This window comes from Passer montanus, unplaced genomic scaffold, assembly GCF_014805655.1.
Source record: "Passer montanus isolate IOZ18808 unplaced genomic scaffold, ASM1480565v1 scaffold26, whole genome shotgun sequence".
Taxonomy (NCBI): Eukaryota; Metazoa; Chordata; class Aves; order Passeriformes; family Passeridae; genus Passer; species Passer montanus.
In genome coordinates, this window is record NW_024367261.1 from 3,563,226 (window position 1) to 3,582,905 (window position 19,680).

The window sequence follows — 19,680 nt, forward strand, 5'->3', positions numbered from 1 at the left end:
TCTTGTTAGGATAGGGCAGTTATGTCCTTTACACCTCATCGGAAGTCAAGGGTGTCTTGATGTGAGTAGCCATGACTTGAAAAGGTGCCGCCGGGAAGACAGTCCCAGACTGCAGCTTATCATTTACTCTTTACCTGTCCCAAGGCCAAACGAGGGTTGGCAGGCTCTCACATCTGAGATGAAACTGTACCATGGGAGAGCTTCCTGATAAGTCCGAGCGCTGTGCCTGGGGGCAAAGGTGTCTCCCTTTGCTTACGCTAAAATGTTATTGCACAATTTATAAAGCTAATCCGCTCTGCCCTTGCAATTTCACCATAAGTGAGGACTAGCCCAGAGGACACCTTTGTGTCTGGAACCTTTAAACATGTCAGTTGCTTTATTTCACTTAGGAGGTTATGTGTGTTCCTGTTTCTTGGGGAGGAACCTTTTATGCTTTGAATTAATTACTGGATCATATCTGTATCTCTTCACTGCCGCTTCGAACAGTTCAGAACAATATTCTCTCCTTTCATCTTCAGTGTAACTTTGCATCTTAAACACTGGTAAGGGAGGTCCTGAAACCTGGGAGCTGAGGAGCCCCTTGCTCACTCCCACACCAGCTTCTTTCTCCTTCACAGGAGAACTATAGGCAGGCCTATTATTTTCAGGGAAACATTATTCAAAGCAATAAATACTTCTTGATTTCTTCAGTGTTACCTTCATAGGTAACATACCTTCACAATTAATTCCTGTAAATATAGAATTAGTGCAAACAGTAGATTGTGTAGTTTAAACTTCTCCATTTGTACTAAACATTACTAAATATATTTGCCAGTTCTTAGCAATTGCTTATTTTTGATAGCCAGCACTCTGGGTATTTCTTGGAATGTCTGTAGTTGAAAACCCCAAAATTTCTTATGAGCAGAATGTTTTTATATTGCATTGGTTTTGTTGAGGTACCTGTTCAGATTTGCCATTAGTAAGATGAAATGTGGACAGAATTTAGCAGTAGGATTTGTTTAATGATGGAAGTCACAAATAGGAAAAGGAATTAAGCAAAAAGAAAAATAGAAAAGCAGGATTCCTGGGGATGCTCTTCTCGTATAGCAAGAGAAGTATCATTGGTGTGTATTCTGATCATGGTGACTTAACAAGATGAAGACCTGTGGAAACATGCAAGCAGTGTCTTGGGTATGAACATGAGCAAAAGTACTTTGCAGACATTCAGCTTTATCTATTCCAATCTCATAACAATGAAAATTGATGCAAGCTCTGTAACTATGATAAAATGGCTTCTGTTATAGGGCTGGGGACAAGGGGACACTGTTTCCCACAATATTGCTGTATCTGGGTGAGGTTGGTAAGGTCTGGCTGGGTGGACAACCAGAGGAGTAGTTCCACAGGTACAAATGCAAAGCCCTGCACCCAGGCAGGAGGAGCTCCAGGGCTGGGGACTGACAGGCCAGAGAGCAGCTCTGTAAAAGACCCTGGGGTTGTGGTGGGCAGCAAGCTGGGCACCCACCAGCAGCATGCCTGGCTGCAGGGGAGTCCACAGCATCCTGGGCTGTGCGGATGAAAGCATGACCAGATCAGGGGAATGAATTATCTGCCTCTATTCAGCGACCCTTAGACCACTTTTAGATACTTGGGTTATACCAGCAGCACCCCACTCTCCCCAGTGCAGGAGGAACATCAGAAACCTGGAGTGACTTCAGTGTTGAGGCACCACAGCCATCAGGGCTGGAACATTTGTGCTCTGAGGAGAAGCTGAGGGACCAGGGCTCGTTCAAGATTGAGAAAAGGTGGTTTTGGAGGTGGTTTTCATAGTCAGACTTCATGATGGGGAATGGTGAGAGGATGAGAGGCAATAGGAACAAGTTGAAACAAGAGTGATGCAGGCTGGCTTGTTCCCCACGAGGATAGTCAAGCAGTGGAAAATGTTGCTCACAGAAGCTGTGTAGACTCTCTCCTTGGAGGTTTCCAATACTTTATAGTTCAAAACCCTATGGACTCAGGTCTGATCCCATAGCTGGCCCTGATATGAGCAGGAGGCTGGGCTAGAGATTTTCTGAGGTCCCTTGCTCACCTGAATTGTTTTGTGATGGTATGAAATACCAATTTTCTTTTTGGAAAATTCACTCAGTGGCAGAGGTACTGGATGTGATTTCTTCATTTGTATAGATCAACATATATTTTCATCTACAATTACTTTTAATATATGAACTTGAGAAGCACTGATTTTATGGGCTTGCCAAGGTGCAATAGTAGGGGGCATTAAAATTTAATTTGACTTTACAAAAATGTATGCTATCATCAAAGTTAGTGGCACTACTCAAATGGGTGCAGGTACTACATATTAACACATGTGCACCTTTCCTGGAGCTTGTGTTAGTAGGATATTTGGTATTTTGGTTAATAATGAGAAATTATGCTGATAAAATAGTCATTCCAGTACAACTATCTGGTGTGAAATGACCCTTGAAAGAGGATTGGGGAACCTGTGCCTGACAGCCAGTACAATACCTTTGATGGGTCACATATCAACATTGTCTGTTAAAAACACCAAGAAAATAATCATGAAGCCATACTCACTTTATGCATGCCTTATGGAATCATTTGCTGTTTGCTGGTATGAACAAAAGGACAAATGTTGGCACAGATGAACATTTGATCCAATCCCTGTCATACTGCTTTAGCCTTTGAATGTCAAAGCTCCTCCCTACTTTTCTTTTTAACTAATCCATGTTAAAATGTGCTTTACATACATGTCCAGTGCTTTTAAGGGTCTGCTCTAGATATGTTTGGACTGGTGTTCTTGGTAATAAAAGTACATAAACATGCATTAATCCTGCTGACAGGGGTTTTCAAATACCACTGCTGACTTGGAGTGCCCCAAGTTCTATCACTTGCCTCCTGACCTCTGAGACAGGGAGCAGCCACCATCTGGCCACTTCATGAAGCCTGAAATTATACTGTTAAAATTGTTTTGCTTTAAAATCCGATTTTATTTGTACTTAAAATTAAGCATGGCACTTGTGTTAATCATGTTCAAATCTTTGTGTTGACTTGTTGGCTGTGAACATTTTCATAGTTGTATGGTTCGGTTATGTAATCAAGGTTCTGTTGTTAGGGAAAATATTTATGGCTGTACTTAACACGTAGGAAGTGGTATGAAGCTAAAAAGGTAACTTATTAAAAAATGAACATTTAGTTATTCCTTGCTGCATTTAAGGTGAGGTCTGGTGGCCTTACATTTGCCAGCAAATATATTATTTCTTATTTTTTTATTTCATAATTATGTTTATTACTTATTCATGGAAACAGACCCAGTGAGGTGATTCATGAGTGCTTTTGATAGTTTTGGTGAAATCAAAATTAAAGAGTATGTAAAGCTTAGCTTAAGACAGAATAAGGTCCTTAGTTAACAGTCTCTCTCTTTTGGGAACCCTTCCATCTTTGGATCACTAGCATTGCTGGGTGCCACAGTAACCTCTTAGCCATTCATTTAAGACATCAATTATTAGTTAAAGACTTTCAGAAGAGACTTGGTCTTACTTGCAGTGCCCTGAGAGCCAAAGTACAGATTAGGAGCTAAAAGATCAGGCACTTGGATTTTAAAGTCTCGTCTGTGTATGGGAGCAAACAGTGATTTTTTTTTTATTTTTTTTTTTTTAATTCTGCAGTGTGAAGTGAGTACATGTTATGAAAATTATGGTGCTCACTGGACTGCAGGGACAGAGAGTGGTTGCTTGCTCTATGTTCACAGGATGGCACTGAGGGAGAAGGGAGTGGTTGCCCTTCCTTGGTTCCCTCTTACTCTTTTCTTTAAGTTCAAGCCTGTAGCTCTATTAGAAGGGAGAGAAAGAGAGTGGGTGTTATAATAACATGTAGGCTTTGAGACAGGCAGTTCTGGAAGTTGCTTAAACAAAACCATTGAGATCATTTTGTCAAGACACTGTCTGGTTCACCAGTAAATGCTTTGGAAGAAAAAAATCAGATCACTTATACCTTCCCTTATTTGCTGTGTGAGTTACTCTGCAGATTGCTATCTACACCATCACACCTGTGTTCTGTTGTTCTATTTCCTGTGCATAGAGCAAAGTGCATCAGAGAAATTGTAGGTGAACAAAATCATGTTTAGAAACATCAGCTTTTTCTTGTCATGTTTTGAGTGCAGAATTCATGCTGAAGCAAAGGAATTAAGTGGAGAATCTTGAGAGCAGGCAGAACAAAGCCAACCAGGCAAAGCACAAAAGAGATGCTCTGGTGTCCCTGGAATGTGAAAAGCAAGGTATTGAGCACAGTGACATTGTCCCCTCTTCTCCTGGCCTGGGTAACTTAATCCTATTTGATGCAATACAGCTTATGAGAAAGATTCTTTTTTGACATCTGATTGAGGTGACATCAGTTCTCAAAAATACCACTTCAGCACCAGAGGAAAGGGGGAGTTACCACTCAATGATGAGAATGGCTGGGTGACTGCAGTGGGGGTGAGCAGAGCACATGGCGTGGCAGGGAGAGAAAGAAAAGCAGATCAGCTTCATACTTTTTTCCCACATGAGGATGTTTTTTTGCATTCTTTTTGTTCGGTGTCAGTTTGTGGATGTGGGTACACAGACGGCCCTGGCAAGTCATCACACTCGTGAAAGTTGCAAGGCAGAGGAGTCTTTAGCATTTGGGACCGATGCTTTCTGCCAGTTTTGTTGATGCCTCTGGAAATACTGATGCAGTTGACCTTTGTGCAATCATGTAGCTGTAGATTAAGAAACGTGCAGTGGAATATCTTTAACATAAACTGGGAATACGAAGCAGAGACTTATACAAAAAGAATGACAAGCTAAAAATAAGTGAAGCAAAGATGTTGGTAGTTCCTTTTTTTCCTCCAGATATGCCAAAAATTTCGTTATTAGCAAACATAAGGTGAATATTTCCATTAAGAATAATAATAAAGATTTCTGAATTATCCAGGAGTGGCGTAGAAGACAGGACTTAAACATTTTCAAGCCATGTAAAGTCATTCTCAAGGAAGTACATTTTACAGGATTTTATGGACGGGTACACTGAAGCAATTCTGTGACTCCATCTCTGGTATCACAAAATTTGTAGAGGCAGAAATACAAATAAAAATTAGTTCTCGTGATTTTTGTAGACTGGAATTTTATTAGTATAGAAGCAGCACAATTATAGTGAAGACTGAAAAAAATACTTTTTCTATATGTAATGCAATGCATAACTTGCCTTTGTTTATTCTTTTTTCTTTTCGACTTCCCAAACAATTTTTATGCTTTGGCGTGTGTTGAACAGCATTTTAAAAAATAAAGCAGTAAAGATATTATGGAAAATTCTGATCTTGTTATTCAAAGTGAATGAATCTTTTTAATTGCTTGTTGATAGATTAGAGATGCATTTTTATTTCCATTGAGGCTTTTGTAAGCCACGTTATATCATTCAGCTGTGTTGGTTTCCAGTTCACCTTACATTGTGCAGGTTGAGTATCCTTGTTCTTTGGCACTGTATGGCTGAAACCCAGAAACAGTAGCTTTGAATATTCTGATATATCAGGAAGCACCACATCATTTGATTGTTCAATTGCTGCAGTATGAAACAACTTAGTCTTTTTTGTGTACATTTGCTTGGATGTTTGCAATTCATGGCACTGTTACTTTCCTAGCTGTGTAATCTGCCCAGCTCTTCCCGTAGTGCTCCGGTACAAACACCAGCAGTATGATCGGTGTGGAGGCGTGATTGTGACAGCACAAAAGCTACAGTGTGTGCATAAAAGGAACCAAATCACTTATGCACAATTAACAGGACCATGTTTCAGAGAGATCACCAAACCATGGCTAAAAGCACGCTTTTATGTAATTACCTTGTTATTTTCTCTTTGATTCATATAAAACTGGTTTTTGTTGTTAATGAAGAAAAAACAGTCACAGTATGAATTGTAAAGAATTCACCCTTAATAATATTAATTATAAGTTATTAGTTTAAGTCACTATTAAATTGTGAAGCAATGGAAAGTACAAAATGTTATGATGGAAGACTGCTTGGCTTTGAATATGTTAAATCAGCCTAATAGGAATAAGTTTTGATGATACAGCAATAAATCCAGAGTACATTTAAAAGTTAAGTGAACAATTACCACAGAAATTTCTTTCTGGATGCCCAAGAGGAGCACAAAGTTACCAGAACTAGGATTTGAAGCCAGTAGTTCTGGCAAGGGATTCAAGCATCTCTTTCATGGGACTGCTGAATGTGGCAAAACAGACTTTTACTCTTCATAGGTAAGCTTTCTGTAGTAGGGCAGGGAGAGGTGTGGGTGGGGTTCTGCAGAGATTCCACACTTGCAATGAATTATGTGCACTGTGGTTTCACCCCAGCCAGCAGCCAAGACTCCGTAATTCCCATTCTGTTAAGCCACTGTAAAGAACATTAATTCTACCCCAGCCAAAACCAGCACATTGTGTGACATGTAGTCTTTAATCTCTCAGTTTGCAGGGTAATCTGAATGAATATCCATTCACCCTAACTGAATATCTGTGTGCAGTTAAGTTGGCATTGAGGCTGATTTTAGGTTTTGAAATTCCAAGTATCTGGCATTACCACACAACCCAGTTGGGTTGTGCTCTGGATGGAGAAAGCATAACATCTATGCTTTTTTTCCCTACTGGTCACTTTGCATTCTCTTGTGCTAGGTAAGCTTTAGGCATGGCCTGGGTTTTGTCTACATGGAGCAGGAATTTCATTCTGCACTCATCAGTGACAGAATCTCTTGTCAGATGACACAATCCATTGGCTTTCCTCCCACCACAGTATTAAATCCAGCTGGTGTTTCTGCAAGAGGACAGTGTGTGCCAGTCCAAGGGGCTGTGGGGTTGATGAGTACTGGGAAGTCTAAGATTCTTCCATATGCCTCCTTGTGACGGTGACTGTGAGAATTTCATCCCTTCACCTGTTGTTGTAAGGCTGTTCTTTACCTAGAAGTGCACATAAACCTCTGTTCCTGAGTTACTTATGCAGGAAAAACTGCTTGGGGTTACTCAGTGCTGCTTCCCAAAATGTGTGTGTCTGAACCTTCCCAGAGCCATCAGCCCTCCAGTCACTTCAGATTCCTCCTTTGCTTTTAATATTGTCAGTCAGATTAGGAGGGGGTTTGCTAACAGCATGATGAAGGAGTTGGTAAAGCCTAAAAAAATGAATTTACATCCATTTAATATTTAGTTTACTGTGCCCTACCAGTGGTGCTAGTGGAGGCAGTGGCTCTGACTATGTTAGGATAGAAGTAAAAAAAAACCAAATTAGCTGATAGATTATCATATATTTGAGGCAGACAAAGATGTGTAACTTGGGTATCCACTAAAAAAAAGGCTTCTGTGTATCAACTCTGAAATTCAGTCTATTTGTGGTTTTTGTTATAGAGGGAATTGGACTGTCTACAAATACAAGTGCTTCTACAAAATTATTCTGCTGAGTAATGCTCCAGTTCATTTGCTGTTCCCAACCCCCCTGAAACTCTGCATGCATATCTGCTTAAAATCAGCAAAAAGTGTAGCTAGTAATGAAATAATTCAAATTTAGTTTATTTTGTTTCATGATGCACAAATAGGAAGTCATTTAAGTGTGACTGATTTTATTCATCCATGGTAGTTGCTCATCTGAAATGCTATTGAAATTCAGTAATTGGAGCTCTGAAATACAGTATTTGACAGATGGTGTGGGTGGTTGTGCCATTTCTATGATAAATCTACTTACAAATATAACCATGGGAAGTTGTGTTCATTCCTTGATTATGGGAACATATAGATGGAAAAAGTGACAAACATGACATATGTGTCTTGGTTCTTCGTTTTCCTCTTATAATGATTTGAATTCTTAAACTAATGCAAGAGAGAAGCTTCTTTTACTTGTCTGAAAAGGAGTTGCTAAAATATTCCTTCAGTAACCTTCCTTTTCTTACATTTCTTTGAAGCTTTTCCTATCGTGAATTACTTTTGTAATGTCTTCAAGCATCAGTTGGAAAGCATTGCTCATTTTAGATGAAAACAAAGTAGATCTTCTCTAAGATACATTTACTGTTAGCTGAAAGTATTGGAGGCTGGAGAGATGGACAGTCATGTTGCCCCAGGGCTTACTGTTGAAACTTAGAGATGGTAAAACAATATAAATAAAAAATATACTCCATTATCCAGTTTGAATATTCTTTTTTTTTTTTAATTCTTTTTATTCTCTTTGTGTTTTAACAGAAATCACCGATGCTGGTACTAGAGGAACCCAAGACACAATTAAGGGCGTGAAAAGAAAAAAGATTGTGTCTGAAAACCATCTTAAAAAAATACCAAAATCGCCTTTGAGAAGCCCTGCTGAAGCCAAGGTTAAGCAAAATGTAGACCCTTCACCGCTAAAAGCTCTTCCGGATGCTTCCGAACGTGCCACGGCACAGGATCACCTGCCCGTGCAAAATGGAAATCAATGTACCAAACAAAATGGGGGAGCACTTAGCAGTGAGATAAGTGTTGAAACAACCAAATCTGAGACATCAATGCAGACAAAGCTTTCACTGACGCATCAGTCCTTAGATTTGTGTAAACAGGCAGCGGGGAATACTGATGCAAACCAACTGAACTCAGCAGAGAGGAAGCCTCCCTCAAACTCCTCATCAAGTAATACAAAGACTGACAGTAATGAATGTATTAATTTTGTTGATTGCAGTACGTCGTCCCCATGTACGCGTACTGCATTCGATGTCTTACTAAAAGCTATGGAGCCTGAACTGAATACCTTAGCACAAGAGTGCCCCCCTTATGGGATGCAGATAGAGAAACTGAGACCAAATAAAACTGTAAGCACCTCTTCTAGTCTCACGTCCAATACAATAAGTGTCCAAAATCAGTCTGCTTTGTCACAGCAGGAGTTTGCAGCTGGACCTCCCTATTACCCGTGTACGTTGAACAATGTGCATGTAGCAACAACAGCCAAGACTGGACAAGCACAAGGCCAATCAGTTTCTCATTCACAAGACCTTATTACTAAAACCAGTCAGCAAAATCACCAGGTTGTTATGTGTCCAAGTTTAACTAGGTCGCTGGTGCAACAGCAGAGTCAAGAAAACCCCAAGCTCCAGCAGGTCTACAGCATAGCAGTAACTTCGTCTGTCGTTCACACCTCATCTTCCACTGTAACTCAGGTTTTTTCTCAAAACCCCTTAGTAGCTACTTCATCTTCACCATTGTCAATTAACACATCAAGTTCAACACACTTGTCTATAGGTCCCGTGTATAATTCAGCCCAGATAACATCAGTTGTAAACCATGGTGTAGAACAAATATGTAACCTCTTGAAAGACCAGAAGCCTAAAAAGCTAGGGAAATACGTCTGTGAGTATTGCAATCGGGCCTGTGCCAAGCCCAGTGTTCTCCAAAAGCACATCCGATCCCATACTGGAGAGCGACCATATCCTTGTGTGACATGTGGGTTTTCATTTAAAACCAAGAGCAATCTCTACAAGCACAAAAAATCTCATGCACACGCTATCAAACTTGGACTTGTCCTGCAACCAGATTCAGGTGGCCTCTTCTTATCTCATGACTCGGACAAAGCACTTAGCATTCATTCAGATGTGGAAGAAAGCGGTGAAAGTGAAGATGAAGGCACTGCAGATGAAAGACAAGATGATCAAGAACTGGAACCTGCACAATTAGTGAAAGTCATTTCGAGTGCAGAAACACTGCAGAAAGGAAGCCCTACCCTATTAAGCAACCCAGACTGTATATCAGCTGACTCTTCATTACATGATGCAGAACCACAAGTAAGGGCAGCTTTACCAAAAGTAGTAGTTCATTCTGTAAATGTTTCTCCATTGAGGGCTGATAGCCCAAAAGTGACAGAGCCAGCACCTGAGCTTGCTGCAGCCCAGAGAAAAGGAGATTCTAAAGTCACAACTCTTCAGTCAAATTTAACACATACAGCCTCATTCAAGGAGAATGACATAAAGCAGCATCAGAAAGTAGAAGCAGGCCTGTTAGAGGAACAGCCAGGATCTACAGGAGGACCAGTGCATGCTCAACTCCAGAGACAACAGGCTACTGATGGTTCTCAAGATCAGCAAGGAAAATGTCTTTTGAGCCCTAGAAGTTTAGGTAGTACTGATTCCGGTTATTTCTCTCGTTCTGAAAGTGCCGATCAAACAATGAGCCCTCCAGCTCCTTTTGTAAGGGGATTGTTGACCTCTGAGAAAGATCCAAATAAAAATCTGCCCTGTGTGCCACGAGCAAGCGGCATGGTAGCATCAGTGGTACAAACTGTTTGTGCTGAAAAAAATCTGATTCTCTCTGGCCAAATGCGACCTCCCTTGGCAACGAAAACCCTTGAGGAGCGTATCTCAAAGTTAATTTCTGATAATGAAGCTGTTGTGGATGACAAACAGTTAGATAGTGTAAAACCAAGAAGAACATCTCTTTCAAGAAGAGGAAGCATAGATTCACCAAAATCTTACATATTTAAGGATTCTTTCCAGTTTGATTTAAAACCCATGGGAAGAAGAACTAGCTCAAGCTCTGATATACCAAAGTCTCCTTTCACACCCACTGAGAAATCCAAGCAAGTTTTTCTTCTTTCTGTACCATCCCTTGACTGTTTACCTATAACACGAAGTAATTCCATGCCTACCACCAGTTACTCAGCAGTACCTCCTAATGTCATACCTCCCTCTCATCCTCTTCGAGGAAGCCAGTCATTTGATGATAAAATTGGCTCTTTATACGATGACGTTTTTGTGTCAGGACCTGCTACCCCACTGAACCAAGGTGGACATCCTCGGACCCTAGTCAGACAGGCAGCAATAGAAGATTCTTCTACTGGTGAAAGCCAAGGTCTTGGACCAGTGCGATCTGTAGAAGAAAATTATCTGGGGTGTAATTTATCAAATGAATCCTTATTGCACAGGAGCAAATCCCTGGCACAGGGATCAAATTCAGAAAAAACAAAGAAGTCCCCTCAGGTGCGAGGAACAATGTTTGAATGTGAAACCTGCAGAAACAGATATAGAAAACTGGAAAATTTTGAAAACCACAAGAAATTTTATTGTTCAGAGTTGCATGGACCTAAAACTAAAGCAGCAATCCGAGAGCCTGAGCACAAAACTGCTCCAAACAGTACACAGCCTCAAATTCTACACTACAGAGTCACAACTTCAACTGGTGTCTGGGAGCAAACACCCCAAATAAGGAAAAGAAGGAAAATGAAAAGTGTTGGTGATGATGATGACCCACAGCAAAATGATACTAGTGCACCATCAAAAAACACAGAAGGCCAAAGCAAGCCAGCAAATTCTTCCAGTCTGTCAAAACACAGTGCCACAACTGTGGTAGGATCACAACAACCAAGCAAGCTTCTACTTCAGAATTCCCAAATTCAGCTTGTGGCTCGTGGCACAGATCAGACTACTGAGCCAAAGATGGCTCCCCTCATTGAAAAGCAGTCAAGTTCAGCTGTGCAAGAAAAGGTGGAGTTGAAAAGACAAGGGACTGGCATTTCAGTAATACAGCACACAAATTCACTGAGCAGAAATAGCTCATTCGAGAAATCAGAGTCATTTGAAAGAGTATCACCAGTTTCTTCTCAAGAGCCCAACAAGGGCACAAAGCACCGCTCTTTGAATACAGTTGTAATCCAAGAAGACAGACACTCTCATCTGAGCACTCCCCAGCGTCACCAACCCTTGTCATCAGAACCACCTAGAGGGGAAGTGCAGGGAAGCCAATTAGTTTCTAATGAGAGAAGTGCACCACTTCAGCCATCAAGACTCGTTCGCCAGCATAACATCCAAGTTCCTGAAATACTGGTCACAGAAGAACCAGACAGAGAGCAGGAAAACCAATGCAGTGACCCAGAAAAGACAGAAAGGTTTAACTGGCCACAACGCAGTGAAACGCTGTCAAAATTGCCAACAGAAAAACTTCCACCAAAGAAGAAGAGAATTCGGTTGGCCGAAATGGAACATTCATCTGCTGAATCCAGTGTTGACTCCACACTTTCCAGAAGCCTAAGTCGGGAGAGTAGCTTGTCTCATGCCTCTAGTTTCTCAACTTCACTTGATAAAGATGAAACTTTAAAGGCTGAGAATCCTTCCAAAGCAGAGCCTGTTAGTAAGTCATCAGAATTCCTCATGATTCCTGCTGGCTCACATGCACTGGCAGTGCCTGGACCTCATTACCGGGAAATGAGACGTGCCGCCTCAGAGCAAATCAGCTGCACGCAGCCCTCAATGGAGGTTGTGGACTACAGGAGTAAGTCTTTCGACTGCGGGAGCATGTCTCCATCAAAACCTGTCCCGCTTGTAGAGGTAGCCACTCCAAAAGGGTCATCTGCAAATGGAGCTGCTGGACACGTGCCTCTGCTAGAAAGGAGGAGGGGGCCATTTGTAAGACAAATATCTTTAAATATTGCTCCCGAAAATCAGCAGCCTCAAGTGAAATCGACTTCTTCATTACAGGCAGCTCATGCCACAGATGTGCCCACAGTGCCATTGCACAGGCTGCAGACCTCTGGCAAACCCTCGGTGGAGTTTCCTTCAAGTACTCAGCAATCACAGACTAACTCCAGACCTAATTCAACAATTCAAAATTGTAATCCTGTTAGCCTGCCTTCATCTCAGCAGCCTCTGGATCACATGTTGAATAATCAAGGCCAGCCGTCCTTGACTCATCAGCCTTCTCAGCCGTCTACTAAAACATCAGCCCAAGGGGAACAAGCAGGCACAAACTCGCTTTCTTGTCAACCTGATGAAAAAAAGGACTGTTTTGCTCCAAAGTATCAACTTCAAGTTAAAACATTGCATATAGGTCAGCCATACTCTTCTAAATTGCTAAAAAATACTTTATCAACTCAGACTGGTCCAAATCAAGTTGGCGTGGACCAGAATGCATCTTCTTTTGAAGTGCAGACAAAACTCTCTGACATGTCTAACCCATACTCTGTGCCTCCTCTAAAGCAAATTGTTCCTAATAACTGCAGCAGTCAGATCCATCAGATTCCTCCTTTTGTGGTTCCCGTCCGTATTCAGAGCAGTATGCCATCCTATGGCTTCGCAACTGTTACACCCCTGCCTCACATTTTAGTGACCCAGGATCAGGGAAATCAGTCCATCTGCAAAACAAATGTCGTGATGGTGCCAACTCTTGAAGGTAAAACTCAGCTGCCAAAATCTCACAAAGATCATCAGAGAACTTTGCCAAATTCATTTGAATTTGAAAATTCACCACTGGAAAGTGGTACCAGAAATTCACCTTTGTCAAGCTCTTCAAATATCATTCAGAAAGTGCCAGTTAGCGGACTCTTCCCTCAACCAGAAGTTACAGCTTCAAGTAAACGAATGCTTTCCCCAGCAAACAGTTTAGATATTGCCATGGAAAAACAGCAAAAACGTGTTAAAGATGAGAGTGGAGCTGCTTGTATGGCAGATGCTAGACCATTGCATTCACTGAACATTAGATCTAATGACCCTCCTAGTAAGCAAAAGAAACCAGTTTTGGTAAGACAGGTTTGCACCACAGAGCCTCTTGAAAATCACCTCTTGGATCCTGATGTTGTCACACAGCATGAAAAAAGCAGCAAGGCCAGTACTTCAGACCTGCCTGACCATCAGTCATCTGACACTGGGATTTCAGAAACCCTAAAAAAGTCACCAGAATCCGAAGACATTAAGTCTTCCACATCACCACTGTTTGTAGTCGGGAAACCTTCTGAATTGTCTCCAGTGAACAGCCAGAGTTCTCTTCTCAAGGCTGTAAGTAGCAGCCAAGAAAGAAGGTCCCCACCTAACAGTGATGACAGCACCCACATCAGCAGCCCAGGCCAAGCAAAGCCTGTAGCAACACTGGCTGTGATGAATGCAGGGGAAATGCAGAGGTTGTCATTTCCAAGCCTCAAGACCACAACAAATTTTACCTGGTGTTACCTCATGAAGAGAAAACCATTGCACCTGCTGCAAAATGATCAAAAAATCTCTGCCTATTCTACATGGACCATTAGTCCCAACAACCCCAATCCACTCGGTTTGTCGACAAAGGTAGCTCTCTCCCTCCTCAATTCCAAACAAAAAGTTGAAAAGCCACTGTACACTCTAGCAAGAACTACGCACCCCAGATCTGATGTATTGGTCTATTCAAGCAAGTGGAAGAACAGCTTGACCAAGGTACTTAAGCTATGTTTGATGTATATTGATCATTTACAGAGGATTTGCTTTGGAAATCATGCTTCTTCATATTTTAGAGAATGTAATATGCCTGACACATACCATATATGTGCTTATTTATTCTAATTATGGTGGATCAAACTGCTAAAAAGATCTTAAGTAATTCAATTAGGAAACATGTTCATAAGGATTTATAATTTTTTATGGGAATTAGTTCCTGGGCTTAAATCTGTGTATTGAGTGTTCATTGTGGCAGGAATGTGTCTGGCTATTTTTTTGTCATGCAAAGGGTAGAACAAAATAAGTCTGATATAAATATTTTTTAAATACTTCTAACTCAAATTAATTTAGGATCATAATTACATATTTTGCCTTAAAATTCAGCTAAGGAAAGAACAATAAGGGTATTTTCTGCTTCAAAAGAGTACTCAGCTTGAGCAGGTGTCCATGGATACACCATGAAAACAGTTTTCACCATCACTGATCATCTAATTGTGAGAGGAACAGTATACCATTTCCCTTTCTCCCACCTTGGTTAATCAGCAGTGTAAAATAATGACAAAAATAGCAAGGTTTAAACAAAATTGTCACTGCCTTAAAACCACTGACAAACTTCTTGGATTGATATGGCTCCAAAGATAACATTAAATCTTGTGCCGAGGAATGTAATCCAGGCAAAGGTTGTGACCCACATAAAAAACCACATCGTTCCAGAGTCCAAAGTGGCAGAGCAAAATAGTCTCTTGTTATTTCCTTAGTTGTTTTGGGGCTGCACAGATGTGATCAACATTTTACTTGCTGAACAGTTTTGTTACAGAGAGGACCAAAGCTGTTTGGTTTAGACTGGATTTGGTGTTCTTAGTGATTGAACCTCCGCACGGGTGAAGGTGGCTCTTAGCCCTGCATTATGGCAGCAGGTGTCTGTGTCTCTGTAATGGACCCAGTAGTGGATTTTATTGTCCCATCTACTGAAGTTGTAAAGCTCTCTGAAGCATGTAGCGTGGTTTTGTGCTTTTCCTTCCTCGGCACTGCAAACGCTGTGTCTTTGGTGCCAAACACATTAGAGCTGGCAAAACCAGGGCATCAGTGAAGCCATAGACCTTCCTTTCTCCATGATCTTTCAGGGCATGGAAATGGTTTGGCAAGGGGGTAAAAGTAACTGTAATTTGTCCTACTGCCATCAGCAAAACATCCCAGACATTGGGATTCAGGGTCCATAGGCCAGCAGGCACTCTAGAGGAGACATTCCACAGCCTTGGGAAAAGACCCCTGTTTGTGTGGGTGTTGAGGGACAGAAAGTGCTGCTGTCAGCGGTCACCCTGGAATGTTTCTGTGTCTGCTAAATGTTTTGCTAAGATACAACATTGTCAGTGGGGAGAAAAGCAATAGGAAGAGAAACTGTGTGATAGGTGAAGTAGTTTCAGAATTACAGGAAGATATGCTGAAACTTTAAAGGCCAAAAGGGCTTACAGTTAAATGTGGTCCTCCTGAAATCAGTGGGAGACTTGCTAATATTTATATTGGAGTTCAAAACTTTATCCATAATGTTCCCTGTAGAAAATGCATACAGGCTGCTGATTCTGTTTTAGTCCTGTAGTTGAATCAAATTGTTGGTTCCATGTTAGTGTGCTGCCTTGGTTTAAACTCTTACTGCCTTTTTTTTTTTTTCAGTCTGCTTCCTCACACATTTCATGAGATGTTGCACTTAAATAGTGCTAAATTAAAACAAAAAAGGAAATAAATGTTTAGCTTTGTTCATTGTATGTAGCTGAGCAAGTCTTTCTAAGGCAAGTCTCACATCCTTGTGTCATTGAGTCATGTTTGTTTTATTTTTGAAGAACAGTCTTTCAGAAGAAATTCTGTGATAGCAAAGCAATTGTATACCTCTTGAAAAACAGATTTTCTGTACAAAAAAAATCTGTTTAGGATACAAATAATGGATAATAATATTTTTTAAAAATATTTTGACAGCGCCATTTTAAAACACTCCAGGAGTGCTTAAATGCTGTAATAGGCAGCTGTCAGGTACATTTACAGTGCTTCTGCCACAAAAGAAACACAGTTACTAATCTTTCTTGAGTCTTTCTTGCTGATGTTTTGAATGAAGCACAGGAGCATGATGGAAATTAAGAGTTTTTAAGCTCTGCTTGGGCTGATTTACAGGCTTTGCTTGGAGCCATTACTAAGGAAAAAAGTGCAGCAAATAGCACCAATTAAAGTTTAATTGGCACCTCAGATTGTATGAACAAGGTGTACCATGGCAGAAGTTAAAAATTTCAAAGACCTGATAGGTTTTTCTATCTAATACTTGCGGAGTTTGTCTGCTTTTCCTTCTAATGGTCACGGTAGCAGGATTTCAGCTGTTTTCCAGAAGGATGTTGCTGCTGCTGTTACAATATACCTCTGTGTTACCAGTTTCCAGTTAGACCTGGTAATGGAATTGCTGATGCCAGCTTGGAATCTTTCTTACAGAAACCATGTTTAAAAAAAGCAAAAAGTGAAATTCTTCAGCTCAGCCCCATGATTCCACAGGGTTTTTTTTTTGGTGTTTGGTGGGGGGGGGGGGTTTTTTGGGGGTTTTTGTTTTTTGTGGGTTTTGGGTTTTTGGGTTGTTTTTTTGTTGTTGTTGTTTGGTTTGGTTTTTTGTGGGGGGTGGTTTTTTTGTTTGTTTGTTTGTTTTTGGCTGTTTTTTTGGTTTTTTTTTTCTTGGAGTCTGAGGATGGAAAACATTGAAGATCATTTTGGAAATTAATATTCCATTTTAAAAAAACAACAAACACAAAACCAAAAAACCTAGCACAAACAAAGCCAAGAAAGAATTAGCAAATAATTCTAAGAAAAATGTGGTTGATTTCCTGCTTAGAAGCTTGGCAGAGTCCTGAGTTCTTTGGGGAACCATGGCTTGGATTGCAGGTGTTGGGGGTTCTGTTTGCTCAAGTAGTTTGCACATTTTAACCCTGATCTGACAGAGAGCTTTAAGTGCTACCACAATCCAATTTATGAAATGCAATTAATCCAATTTATAAAAATGCAGTACTGTTATGTCTCACCTCCTCTCTCACAGCCGTGGCCCTTTCCAGACTCATTTGGCATATTCTGCTCATGGGGCTATAACTGCTGATCTTCTCACCAAGATAAAGCAACTTGCTGGACTGTTCTGGGTTTGCCCCCAGAACTAAAACTATGTTTGCAGACACCTCGTGCTGCTGCATAACTGCTACTAATCACTGTCACAAAGAAAAGGCAGTTCTTTCAACAATAGGTACCATGGGAAAGGAAGATACACGTGAACAAAATGCAAACAAAAAGGAACCCAGGGACTTTGTTTGCTCTTCACAATTCACTGCTCAGAGGCAATAGGTGAAGTTGCCACGTTCCAGTGATTCAGAAAACAAACCACAAAATGTTATTGTGAAAGAAGCTCCTGGAATGAGTCCAGCATGTTAAAATGTAACAGGAGGTTTCACCTGCATGGAAAAGGCTTTTTTATCTCCCTTCTCTGTTTATTTTATTGTTCCATTTATTACTACTTTTCACCAGTTTTTCTCACTTGAATTCACTGGTGTTATATCTTTCTCAAGCCTCCACACTGATCTTGGCTCTTCTCGCTGAAGTGGATCAGCAGTGTGTGCAATATTCCAGGGTGATGACTTTTGAGCAAGGATAGGCTGAAGAATGGAAAGTTTCTCCTAACTGTGGAAAGCTTTCCTTTCTTGGATGATATGCCACAACAGTCCAGCTCACCACTGGAAAGTAGTTAAATGCAGAAGATTTTTATGTGTAAACTAGTAAAAGGTTAATGATATTAAAAAACATTTTCCGCAAGTGACTGTGAGCCAGTGGGAAAAATGTTTAATGAATATTCTAATCTGAAATTTATAACTTTGATGATTCAAGCTGCGAGCATGTTTTTTTTCCAAAGGATGTCGTAAAGTACCAGAAGTATCTGTTGAACTCTGGTCTCTGGGCTGCCCTAAGAGCAATATTTTTTTTTTCAGTTTTATACTAGTAATTGAGGACAGTGGAGTTAAATTGGAGCAAAATGAGTAAAGTAGAAAGGAATCACAGCCCTTTTCTTTATGGTAGTAGAGAGACAAGTGTCTCTGTTGAAAACAGAAAGCAGAAGTAATCATAGAGAGGAACATTTTACAGCACTGCTGTTTTTCTGCCCTTTCCACCAGTTCATGTGGGGCTTGGAGGGATTTCAGGTGAGGTGCATTAAAGGATTTCCACACAAGAAACCTGTGCTCGTTAGAGACTGGCTGCTCTTTAAAATGTACAGAGGGCCAAGTCATTTTCATCATCAGTTTGAAATTTTTCAGAAAAAGCTAAACAGACTGCTTTTTTCATTGTCAGTGAGCATTTCTGTAGATTTCTGTGACAGAATCTCAACATTTCTTTTACTCTGATATCAGCATTTTACATGTCCAAGACACTGAAACAATTTCCTAAAGCAGCAAATAACCATTAAACTTAAGTACAGCAGGGGAGGTAAATAATTTTAACACATAAGTTGAGCTGTCTTATATCTGTACATAGACATTTGTTAAAAAAAAAGATAGGGTAGTGGGAGCATCAGAGGTAGTTGGTTTCATAACAGTTTTTGCTTTCTGAGTGCTTTTGTAAATATACAACTTATTGTAACAGTTTTGTCATAGTTTGGATAACAACATGGGTCTAAGACTTCCGTAATCTTTCTTTTTCCTTTGTCTTTTCACTGTTTAAAAATATATCTGGAAAAAAATTGGTATATAGTATTGAAGCATCAGGCACTTAAAGATTGCATTATTTCAGCTGCTGGGAATATTTATGTGTTTGGTTTATTGTGTGTATTCTGTGTTTTCCACAGCTCTCTTCCTTTTAAGCTACAAATCTCACTTTGTTACTCTTTGTTTGCAGTGGAAACAAAAGCAGTTCATATGCCAGGTAGTGTATAGGAACTGCAGAATGGCTGAGTTGTGATAATTGGAGCAGGCTTCACTTCTGATATTTCTCATCCAGAGCATCATCTCCTTTCACCTTGTATGAGTGCTGTTAAAACATGCAGGGTGAAATTTCTTTCTTCCTACACACAGGCAGTGTTGTCATGTGTGCTTTGGGAGAAGTGCTCAGACATTTGAAAATGCAGCCTCAATCAATCCAGAGGGCTGTGGGAGGGCATATGGATTGGGGTAGTGCTTGACCACATGCAGCTTCCTGGGGCTTTCAGTTGAATAGGAAGATGCTTTTCCTCTGACCTGTGTTAATTCCTTATCCTGTTTGAATTAGAAGTGAAGGCAGTGTCTGAGACTGAATGAAGGACAATGGGCAAGAACCACTTGCCAGAATGATGTCACCCTTCAATGTATGTAACAACCAGCATAACTGATCAGTCATTTTAAGCCAGCCAGTGAAGTCATTCCTCTTGCCAAGAATTCACAAGCTTCCAGCATTAAATTTTATAATGAGTGAAAAACATAAGGCCAGACTTTTTTTTTTCTCTCATCATTTTATTCACTTATCAATATGAG

The 19,680-nt window shown here is 40.5% G+C and overlaps 1 protein-coding gene across 9 annotated transcripts in view; it reads left to right on the forward strand.

Moving 5' to 3' along the window:
• The window catches only part of HIVEP1 (HIVEP zinc finger 1), a 124,354-nt gene that overhangs the window by 83,912 nt on the left and 20,762 nt on the right, over positions 1-19,680 (forward strand). For all 9 annotated transcript variants that reach the window (XM_039711960.1, XM_039711963.1, XM_039711962.1 and 6 more), the window contains one exon: positions 8,223-14,170. In XM_039711960.1, the coding sequence (XP_039567894.1) occupies positions 8,223-14,170 (5,948 nt within the window). The remainder of the gene's footprint in view (positions 1-8,222; positions 14,171-19,680) is intronic.